We start from the raw sequence: 11,616 nt of genomic DNA on the forward strand, positions 1-11,616 counted from the left end.
GCTTTCCTTTCATCTTTCAGTTTGATTTGTTATTTCCTGTAGCCAGAGAAGATTTTCCGCTGGTGTCGGTCAGGAAGGTCAGAGGTCAGAGTCAAAGCGGATGTAGTTTTTTGGTCAAGATCACTTCAGCCAAAAGCTGGATGGATGTTTCTGCCACAGGCACTTGAACCTCTGGTTGCCAGATGGTGTCTAAACACCAGTCATCCATCATGCGGGCTTCACACATAACGTCTCTTTTCTGGATTAATCACGCCAAAGAGGACAGTGGTGATAAATAGATGTTTTTATTCTGTGATTCATGGCGACTAGCAAATTTAGTAGGAGTACGTTTGTATCATTCCAGTAATGTATAAGAGTAATAGTAATGTGGTTATACTCACATAAAGGGATTTGCCCTAGCCCACAGTCATGCATTATTATTTAAAACAATACACGTGAAGCAAGACCCCTAATCAGTTCACCATGAACAATACAAGCATATGTTTAAGATGCTTATATCAAAGCTGAAACTGAGTCTCTCCCTTGGGTATTTTTCAGTATAAGTTAATTCGGTAGTTTATAATAATTCTCAGGGAAAAGAGTGGAGGTTAAGAGGTGTCAAGTAACAGTGGCTACTATCCAGGGCCTGGGGTCAGAGAGGAAGGATATGAACTGTCACATCTGGAAACACAGGCAGCCAAGCAGACGCCTCCGCTTCCCGTCTCTGGATACTCATTAAAAAAAAAAGCTGTTAAGTGTTTTCTGCTATTGTATTTTGCCATTGCATTGTTTAGCGTTTTCCTTTTTTTGATGAGCACATCCTTTGACATCCTTTGAACTGTGAAAAGCCGGTTGCAGTCCGTGGATCGTCGTCTGGCACACTTTGTGCTGCTCGTAATAAGCATCATGTGGAATGAATCAACACGCACACTCGTGAAGCTCGCACCTTTTTTACTTCCATTCGGTCCAAACTTAAATAAGAAATAGCGAGGTTATATCATTGGTTCTCTGAATCTCTCTAACACTCTTATCAGCTCACAGGATTTCACAGCTTCCAAAAGAATTTCCCTCACTGAGTGCTGTTGTGCTTTCGCCAGGAAACTTATCACTTTCTTCATGCTATTTATTTTGTCATTGCTACGTGTACGCTGATTTGCCAAGTTTTTCGGTACAGTGGTACACTATCAGTACAGCACAATTTGAGATCCTTTATTTAAAGCAGTAAATAAAGCACTAATACAGCTGTGTAAATAACTCTTTAATACATATAAAAAATAAAGGTATAAGAAATAAAACTAGAATTGCCCCTGTCAATGTGTACGGTTAATGTAAAAATATACATTGTTTAAGTATTTTTAGTGATACATTATTGGGAACAGTAATTTAATGATGTAGCTTGTTGAGCTAGTACTTTCATCTAAAATAAATAATACATTACATTTTGTTCACATGCAAGTTCAGCATGTGCTTGGATGAAATAGGAAAAATAAAACTTAACTGTAGAATATGTAACTTATGGAAAAAGTATATGTCCCTCTCAATTAAAGTGGAGTGGCAGTAAGGTACCATAAAATGGAAATACTCATGTCTCGTACAACTTTGTACTTAAATACAGTACTTGAGGAAATAGTTTCCATTAATTTAATAATAATAAAAGTACAGATATTAAAACAAAGGATTGTTTTTGTGTCAGATTGAAAAAGAGAGAGAGAGGAAGTTTTCCAAGGACCCTGGCAGGATGGAGCAGTAGTGGTGGGAGGTGGGAATTTCCCCGGAACAGCCCACTTCTGATGAGAGCTTCCAGGAAAAGTGCACCAGACCAGTGAAGAGTATAAAAGCAGGCTCCTCTGCACATGAAAGTCAGAATCACCTCGTCCTCAGACGTGAAGAGACTAAAGAAATACCAAGAGTCTTCTGTAGGTTATCAGACATATTACAATGGTAAGTGTACCAAACTATTTGAATACAGTTCTATTAAGTGCAAATTCATTTATTCCTGTTTGTGGTTAGTGATGCATTTACGGTTTCAAATGATCCTAATTGATATTTTGTACTTATTCTTACAGGAGTTGAGTTTTGGATTACTTCAGACCTGCAGACCTAAGACCTCATGGATCAGCTTCATCTTTCTTTACTCAAGTATGCAACTCTAACGTTTAGAGAATCTTTAGCGTCCCACTTTAAACTTCTATGTAACTTTATATATATATTTTTTTTACATCATAATTATTACAACTAAATTGTATCTCTGTCCTCCATCCTCAGTGCTGTGCATATGGACGAATGTAGAATGCTGGTCCTACTTCTACTCTAACAACAACAACATGACGTGGCCTCAGGCCCGAGCCTGGTGCCGGGAGCACTACACCGACATGGTGGCCATCCAGAACCAGGAGGAGATCGGGCATCTCAACAGCTGGCTGCCCAGGAAACGCACCTACTACTGGATCGGCATACGCAAGGTCGAGAATGTCTGGACCTGGGTTGGCACCGGCAAGGCTCTGACGCCAGAAGCAACCAACTGGGCAAAGGGCGAGCCAAACAATGGCCGACGTGGGAGGAGTAAGCGGGTGAAAGAGGACTGTGTGGAGATGTACATTAAAAGTGATTCGCAGCCGGGAAAATGGAATGATGAGCGCTGCGAAAAGTTGAAGACGGCTCTTTGCTACACAGGTGAGCAAAGGAGCTGCTATTTTTAGCTACTTTTTTTTTGTATGTTAAAGGGGAATCTATTGATTTGACTCTTTCTAATAAATTTTTTGATGGGGTCATGCAAGTCAAATGATTGTACTACTTCTTTCTCCAGCGGCCTGTAAGAACGACTCGTGTCGCTATGGCGACTGTGTGGAAACCATCAACAGCCATGAGTGTGCTTGCTTCGAGGGCTTTTACGGAGAGAAGTGCGAGCAAGGTAAGAACATACGAGGATGAAGTCTTTATTTTAAAGTGTGCCTTACTTTAAGCCACTTACAGCCAGGACCTGACATCTAATTGTGTCTTATTTCCTTTGTTGACAGTTGTCCAGTGTAACATGGAGGAGGTGACCGTTCCATATAAAGGAAGTGTAAATTGCACTCATAAGTATGGGAACTTCTCTTATGACTCCTCCTGCCAGTATTCATGCGATGAAGGATACCAGCTGAGTGTGGCAAGGCCCCTGAAGTGCAATGCCTCCCAGCAGTGGTCCGAGCAGCCTCCTTCATGTGAATGTGAGTTGAGGTGTATTGCAAAGCTGCAACACATTAAAGTAAAGTGATGTGACTCAGAGTAACAGAACTGTATTGTTACAATGATGCAGCCCGCTGTAATGTGTTTTTGATTTCCCCGTCGTCCCCAGTGGTCCAGTGTCAGGGGCTGTCAAGTCCAGCAGGAGGATCCATGAAGTGCTCCGACCCTCTGGGCAACTCCAGCTACCAGTCCACCTGCGTGTTCACCTGTGACGAAGGCCACGTCCTCGCCGGTTCCCCGTCTAACACCCTGCAATGTGAAGCCTCAGGGATGTGGAATGCTTCGCAGCCGCTTTGTCTCGGTACAACGCCAATTTGTTATGTTTTTATCTCGTAGGATTTTATTGTATCCATTATATCAACACTATCTTTTATCTAAGTCAGTTATCATCGTCTTTTTTGTTGTTGAAAGAATACCGCTGACCTGTTCTGCTCCCCCTTTGTATTCTGCAGCTGTCCAGTGCCCCTCTCTCCAGCAGCTGGACAACGGCTTTGTGAACTGTGGGGCCGATGCAGATGTGATGTTCAGCTACGGAAACACCTGCAGCTTCAGCTGTGGCCCCGGGTACCACCTGGTGGGGCCGAGCAAGGCGGCATGCACGTCAGCAGCTGTGTGGAGTGACAGGAAGCCTCGCTGTGAAGGTGAGGGCGCACTTCAAGTTCAATCCAACCACCCACTTTACATATAATACACTATTAAGATCTCTTGGTTTTTACCTTTGAGTAAAACTGAAATGTTTTCTTTCTGTGTTAGCCATCACTTGCCAGCTTCCGGAAGTAGGAGCTCACCTCGTCACCGAGTGCAGCCGACCTTTGACTAAACTGCGGCCAAACTCCACCTGCAGCTTCAGCTGTGAAGCCGGCTTTGAACTGCAGGGAGCGCCCAGCACTCAGTGTTCTGAGGGCGGACTGTGGAGTAAAGCCATACCTACCTGCACAGGTATGGTAGCATATGTTCACATGAACCTGTACTCGCAACTCTCTTTCTCTGATTTTGTACTACGTCATGACATCATCATTTCATTATAATCTTTATTTTTCAGCAATAGGATGTCTCGCTCCTGAGGTCCCAACAAGTGGCCAGATCAGTTGCAGCCCAGCTCTGTCTTCACCTGTGTTTACTGTGACCCCCCATCCACTTGGTACGGTCTGCATTTTCACCTGTGACGAAGGCCACATCCTCGCCAGTTCCCCGTCTAACACCCTGCAATGTGAAGCCTCAGGGATGTGGAATGCTTCGCAGCCGCTTTGTCTCGGTAAACCTACAATTCTTTATTTTTTTAATCTCATAGGATTTTATTGTATCCATTATATCAACACTATCTTTTATCTAAGTCAGTTATCATGTTTTGTTGTTGTTGAAAGAATACCGCTGACCTGTTCTGCTCCCCCTTTCTATTCTGCAGCTGTCCAGTGCCCCTCTCTCCAGCAGCTGGACAACGGCTTTGTGAACTGTGGGGCCGATGCAGATGTGATGTTCAGCTACGGAAACATCTGCAGCTTCAGCTGTGGCCCCGGGTACCACCTGGTGGGGCCGAGCAAGGTGGCATGCACGTCAGCAGCTGTGTGGAGTGACAGGAAGCCTCGCTGTGAAGGTGAGGGCGCACTTCAAGTTGAATCCAACCACCCACTTTACATATAATATACTATTAAGATCTCTGGTTTTTTTTTTACCTTTGAGGAACATTTAAATGTTTTCTTTCTGTGTTAGCCATCACTTGCCAGCTTCCGGAAGTAGGAGCTCACCTCGTCACCGAGTGCAGCCGACCTTTGACTAAACTGCGGCCAAACTCCACCTGCAGCTTCAGCTGTGAAGCCGGCTTTGAACTGCAGGGAGCGCCCAGCACTCAGTGTTCTGAGGGCGGACTGTGGAGTAAAGCCATACCTACCTGCACAGGTATGGTAGCATATGTTCACATGAACCTGTACTCGCAACTCTCTTTCTCTGATTTTGTGCTATGTCATGACATCATCATTTCATTATAATCTTTATTTTTCAGCAATAGGATGTCTCGCTCCTGAGGTCCCAACAAGTGGCCAGATCAGTTGCAGCCCAGCTCTGTCTTCACCTGCGTCTACTGTGACCCCCCATCCACTTGGTACGGTCTGCATTTTCACCTGTGACGAAGGCCACGAGCTGCAGGGTGCACTTGGCATGGAGTGTGCAAATCCAGGCCAGTGGACCTCCGCACCGCCAAACTGCACAGGTACACACATGCCCCCACTTTACCTGCATTATTAGTAATGTGTTATCAAAACTTCATGGTTAGCATCTAAATCCTCGCTGTCTTCTCCCACAGCAGTGAGATGCCCGTTGCTCGAGGCTCCTGAAAACGGTGATATCAACTGCTCCAACAGTGAGCCAGTGTTCAACTCACAGTGCTCCTTCACATGCAGTCAGGATTACTCATTAGAGGGACATGAGCTGCTGACCTGTGATCGTCATGGCAATTGGACGAGTGGACAGAAACCCACCTGCCAAGGTAAAGCAGAAAAGGAAAACACGTATTTTGATGTAATACCTGAATAAAATGCATGTTTATAGATAAAATAATTCACATTTGATCATGTTTTTGACAGCTCCCCCATCCCCGGTCACTGCCATTGCATCTGGTGTGGCAACAGGGGGCGCTCTGTTGTCTGGGCTGTCTCTCGCTGTGTGGATCCTGAAACGGCTGAAACAGAGGGCAAACAAGTTTGAGCTTAACAGGTGAGATACGCATTCAACTCGCTTGAATAATACTTTCTGTCTTTTTTTTTAGAGAACCACCTTTGTTGAATCACAGTACTTATCTTTTACTTTTCTTTTTTCTTACAGCAACTCTGACATAGAGGCCCCTCCACAAGTCTACAAAAACAGTATTGACAGCCTGATATAGAACACAGTCATATTCTTCAGAGACAAATAATGACAACTAAATTAATCAATAGCAATAAATGTATGTGAGTCATCAGTCATAGTTATGTGAACAATATGAATACATTACACTCGTATGAAACTTGTTAAAAGGAAAACTCAACGTGTGAGTGCAATTTCATGATGAGAGATTGATATATTATGTGCTGTTGAATTTCATGATTTGCTCTGATTTTGTAGAGACATGTACTGTATTTCCTCCCAAGGGGAGTTATATATTGAACACATTGTTCTAAATCTTTACAAATATGTTGAAAAGGTGGCTATATTTGGGTTATTGTAAATATTATATAACACCACGAATGCCATGTCGTGCAGAACTGTGAATATTCTTATTCTTATTTCCGTATTTATGTACTATTTATGTAACTGATGGTGATTGCATTTGAAATGCTCATTCATATGTCTGTATTCTTAAAGCAGCGCTCATTTATATTCATAATAAAATGTGAAACTTTCATTTGCTTGTGGTTTTCTACATCTTCATCGTGACGCATATCTATACTGTCAGTGAAGAAAATAGAAATTATAGTCAGTCGATACACCGGTCCTATAGAAAGGTTCAGCTATCAATCCTCGCGCAACATCAACACAGGCCCACACTTTGAGATAGGAGCATTTATCCTGACGTTGCAGGACCTCATGTGTTTTATCAGAGGCTCAGGAAGAAGCTTTTTCCGAATACAACACAGACCTCGTGTCTGTTTCATAACGGTCCAAACAGAGTTGAATAACACTGAGGGGCTGCAGGAAGAGACGTTTTGCTGAGGCAATCTGTTTTACAGGTCATCACAGTTGTTTGATTCAGAGTCTTTCATATCAGCACTTCAGCAGGACCAGAAATAGATTCGATGTCTTCAATAAAAGGCTTAAGACTGAATGGGCACTTTTTAAACTTCAATTCACAACATGTCAGGATGCAGTAATGCTGTGTCAGCTGGTGACACTTATTCTACTTACAAGGGAAAGGTTTTATTCCATGGTGCTAGAATGTCCAGCATGCAACAGATTTGAGTCAATCAATAAAAAGAGAAGATACTTTAAAAAAGTCAATTTGTTCTTTAAGTAAAGGAAATAATAGAAGGAATTGCCTCAACGGAACAACTAAGTATATGCAATTCATTGCAGAAAACTGGCTAAATTATCCCCTTTTTAAATTCTCTTTTTTGTGTTGGTTACTTTTTTCAGTGACCCTCACTGTGCTTTACTTTAATTAGAATTTTTTTAATTTATTGTTATTATTTGTGTTCTCTTTTACTGAAAAGATTCTGCCCCTGATTTGCCCCACGTTTACTGGAAACAAAGGGTATTTCCCAAAAGGTTTGTTCAGGTATAAGAGGTCATTATGTCAGTCATTCATTCATCACACGCATTCACTCTGAAGAGTAAACATCCATGTATTATATGATAATGTTGGGAGAGAAATATAAAAGCCTGACATTGATTCCTGCTTGCACCAAACTATCATTCACTTCCTGAAACTCTTTGGTATGGAGTTTTATATTCGATACGATTAGGAAAGCAATCTATCTTAAGTATCGTATTATTATTTTTAAACATTGCTATTATTCTGAAATACCTCGGTAAGTAGGATTATTAAATGTTTTTTTAATAATGGAATACATCAATGATTATTTTATTGTTATATATTTTTTTTCTTTGGTTTGTAGGTCACTCAAAGACAATGAAGTGGATGGTAATCCTCCTACTTGGTGAGTATTAGTTTTAGCATTAAGGACACATTGAATTTGATGTTGAATTATCAATCTGGAGTTATTCTTAACTATATTTTGTTTTTTCAAAATACACATTAGGTATCTTGGCCGAGACTACCATGGGCTGGAAATATCACTACTCAAACACAACTATGAACTGGACCGAGGCCCGAAAGTGGTGCCAGAGAACTTACACAGACATGGTGGTCATCCAGAACCAGAGAGAGAACGACTATCTGGTCTCCTTGCTGCCAAACAGAAACATGAGTCCATATTTTTGGATTGGAATCACTAAAAACCAGAAGAATGAGACTTGGACCTGGATTGGTAATAACAGCACGTGGATTGGAGAACAGTCATGGGCAGCGAACGAGCCCAACAACAACCACATCAAAGACTTCTGCGTGGAGATCTACGTGAATACAGGAGTAAACAGAGGGAAGTGGAACGATGAGAAGTGCACCAATCTAAAATCCCCTGTTTGTTATGAAGGTACGTAAAAGCTGTGTGGTTGTGTTGGTTGTGACTGTTTCAAAACCGGGGTGGTTTTTTTCTTAACAGCCCAATGTACGGCAACATCATGTGACAGGGGAAGATGCCAGGAGACCATAGGTAACATTACCTGCCTCTGTGAGCCCGGCTTCACGGGAAACAAGTGCCAGACAGGTGAGGAGGTATTACAGTAAATCCCAGTAAATGTGTGATGAAAGAAAAGTTCATCTTAAAATATTTCTCACATGAACATTTTTACACTGAAACAGTTTTTGCTCGCTGTAGTTGTTCATGTCCATATGCTGTAAACTGCATAAAGGGGGTGAATTTAAGACAATACATTTATATTTTTTCAGCAGTGCCGGCTAACTGCACATAACAAACTGCAGTAGATTGATGGAGTTCTTGGCACACTCAGGACTTTATTTTCCTGGACACTTTAACCTGCTGGAAATTCACTTTGGTCACTGCCTTGTGTATATATTTTCTTTCCTCTGTATATTTAGTATTTTAGTATAAGTAGTTAGTATTGTTATTGTGTTTTATTTTTAATCTTTTATTTTAAATAATACTCTAATGTGATCCTGAAATTTCCCCACTGTGGGAATAATAAAGGATTATCTTATTTTATCTTATAACATGTAACAGTAATAGAGCGCTGCAGGATTGAGTCCCAAAACCTGGAAATTTGTTGGCATTTTTTTCCGGTTTGTCTCAAAGTTGTTCTAATTTTTTTTTAAATAAGGTTTTTGGTTGGCACAAGCTTCAGACATTAAGTCGAACACAAGTCCACATTAAGCTTCATGGTGGTGATATGAAGTCATTCCACCGTGGTGTAGTTCCTTTATAGCCTAATATCAGCTGCATTATCATGTGAATTAAAAGCCCTGTTTGTTATGAAGGTACGTAAAAGCTGTGTGATTGTGTTGGTTCTGATAGTTTCAAAAGTGATGGTTTTAGTGTTGCATTTTCTTCTTAACAGCCCAATGTACGGCAATGTCATGCAACAGGGGAAGATGCCAGGAGACCATAGATAACATTACCTGCCTCTGTGAGCCCGGCTTCACGGGAAACAAGTGCCAGACAGGTGAGGAGGTATTACAGTAGGTGTTGTGTAATTAAAGAAAAGGTCAAAATATATCTAAGATGCCCATATTTACACTGAAATAGTTTTTGGTCGCTGTAGTACAATATATATATATATTCTCTACCGGTCAAAAGTTTTAGAACACTTACATTTTTCCAGTTTTTATTGAAATTTAAACAGTTCAAGTCCAGTGAATAACCTGGAACAGTAAATAACTTTCTGAACAATATTTGATTTCTATTGTACAAAGAATGCCACGAGTGTGTTCGGCTGTTATAGCTGAAAAAGATTCAAACATTTAGAATACATTTAGTTAAACAAAACCATTCCAGGATTTTTTTTTTTAATCTCCAATTGTTTATTTGTTCTATGCTATAATTTCAGACTACATTGAGAAATTAAACTGTGTACATTTCAATAACAACAGGAGAAATTGAGGTGTTCTTTTGACGGTAGTATATATATATATATATATAGCTATATTGAATGTATATGCTTCAAGAATCATAAAAAGTGATCTTAAAGATCATCTTGCTCAACAACACGTGTGGTTATCCTAAATGATTGTTTTCCACAGAGCTTATTTTCTCCAATAATTCAAAATCCACCATGCTCTTGTCTTCTAAGAATTTCCTGAAAATGATTAAGCATACCTGAAAACTACCACAGTCAACATTTTTTTTAGTCGCTGTATATTTGTATCTCAGTAATAGGTCACATTCTGATGTTGTGGACAGACTCCGCTCTTTTCGGAAGGGTAAAAAGTCTTTTTGGACAAAATATGTCACCGTAAGCCGAGCATCTGTATCCTCTGTTTCCTGCGGCCAGCGTGAGGCTCACATTCAAAGTACTGATCAAAATACTTGCATCAGCAGATGTGTGTATTGTTGTGACAGTATGAAGGCTACATAACTGCATCCCTATAACCTTTGACCTGTTGCCCCCAGCTGTGGAGTGCCCCCCTCTGTCTCAGCCTGGTGATGGATACCTTAACTGCTCGGGGGAAAAGCTGACATTCAACTCAACCTGTTGGTTTAAGTGCTACCCGGGCTTCCTGATCACCGGCTCGCAGGACGTTACCTGCGGGGTCACCGGGGTCTGGAGCGGCCCGAGACCTTTTTGTGCAAGTAATTGTTTGAAGTCATTTCAACCATTGTATTGGTTTTGCTGATTCTCTGCTTGTGATGAGTTATTAGTATTATTATAGGCGGTAGAAGCAGTAGCAGGTTGTCAAGTTTTCTCTGACTCAGGATACATTTTTTTTTTAAAAGGTGCTTTCTCATCTTCTCAGGCTATAAACAGGCTCTGTTGGCGGTGGTCGGCTGTGTAGCCGTCTCCGCTTTCTGCTGCGTCTGTTTTTGCTGGATGAAGCGCAGAAAACGTGAGTGTCTCTCAATGCAGAGAAATAGAGATGCACGTTGTTGCAGCAGACCTCAATAGTGATCGGTTGGTCTGTTCATTTCTCACAGGAAAGGAAGTTGCGCAAGTAAGGTCAGTGTTGAAATGTACTTGTCCAGAGCCGCTCCACTCATTTACACACATTCCATATTTGGAAAGTTGAGACACAGGTCACTGCGTCTGTCACCAAAAATGCTCAAATGTGATTTATTTCAGTAAATCTTTCAGAAAGTGTCCCCTTTAATGTCGATGTGCTCGTCTCTCACAGGCAGCCTGAAGAAACCACGAGTCCATCCACTGAGGCTCTGGGTTGACGGACAACTGGGACCTCGCTTATGTCTAATCAAAATATATCTATAATGACACAAATGCAGTTACTCCTATTCATTTTAGTACATGGTTGTATAAATAAAACCGTCTGCACAGGCTTTATGCGATAGAATATTCACTTAGCTAGGCATTTTCTCTCATAAACTGTATGTTGGAGCTTTATTTGGATATACTGCATGGTTGTACCAATGTGCATGTTATTCATTATCAGATCATGCATTATGTAAATGTATTTATCAACATTAGAGGTGAATTCCTGTGGTATCTTTGTTCCAAATAAGTCTAATTAAATCAAATGAATCTTACAAAACGTGTGAGTGTCTGCATGTGTGTGGTGTGAGTGTGTCTGGGTCCGTGTGTTTGACTTTATGGGTGGTGTCCTTCCTGAAAGGAAGTTACATTAAAAAGTGATATTACAAAATTGGTCATTGACTAATTCTCTGCAGGAAAATAAATACCACTTTGCCATTG

General features: G+C 41.1%; 2 protein-coding genes across 4 annotated transcripts; both read left to right on the forward strand.

Annotated features, from left to right (window-relative positions):
• The first annotated feature begins 1,841 nt into the window (after positions 1–1,841).
• sele (selectin E) lies at positions 1,842–6,583 on the forward strand. The gene is made up of 15 exons (XM_056414427.1): positions 1,842–1,920; positions 2,046–2,118; positions 2,245–2,652; positions 2,786–2,890; positions 2,997–3,188; positions 3,317–3,508; positions 3,660–3,848; positions 3,961–4,146; positions 4,250–4,462; positions 4,613–4,801; positions 4,918–5,103; positions 5,207–5,413; positions 5,507–5,689; positions 5,787–5,916; positions 6,025–6,583. Exons 1-15 carry the CDS (start codon positions 1,918–1,920, stop codon positions 6,083–6,085), a joined length of 2,517 nt encoding a protein of 838 aa, XP_056270402.1. The 5' UTR covers positions 1,842–1,917; the 3' UTR covers positions 6,086–6,583.
• Positions 6,584–7,983: 1,400 nt separating this feature from the next.
• On the forward strand, positions 7,984–11,444 carry LOC130193745 (L-selectin-like). Of its 3 annotated transcripts, none has more exons than XM_056414435.1 (7): positions 7,984–8,330; positions 8,400–8,504; positions 9,313–9,417; positions 10,365–10,544; positions 10,709–10,798; positions 10,887–10,908; positions 11,084–11,444. In XM_056414435.1, the coding sequence occupies exons 1-7, from the start codon at positions 7,991–7,993 to the stop codon at positions 11,127–11,129; spliced, it is 888 nt and encodes a 295-aa protein (XP_056270410.1). In that variant the 5' UTR covers positions 7,984–7,990; the 3' UTR covers positions 11,130–11,444. The 3 variants fall into 3 exon arrangements, with proteins under 3 accessions (XP_056270410.1, XP_056270411.1, XP_056270409.1); XM_056414436.1 differs by having other exon boundaries at positions 10,887–10,903; XM_056414434.1 differs by having other exon boundaries at positions 10,887–11,444.
• The last annotated feature ends 172 nt before the right edge of the window (positions 11,445–11,616 follow it).

This window comes from Pseudoliparis swirei, chromosome 5, assembly GCF_029220125.1.
Source record: "Pseudoliparis swirei isolate HS2019 ecotype Mariana Trench chromosome 5, NWPU_hadal_v1, whole genome shotgun sequence".
NCBI lineage: Eukaryota > Metazoa > Chordata > Actinopteri > Perciformes > Liparidae > Pseudoliparis > Pseudoliparis swirei.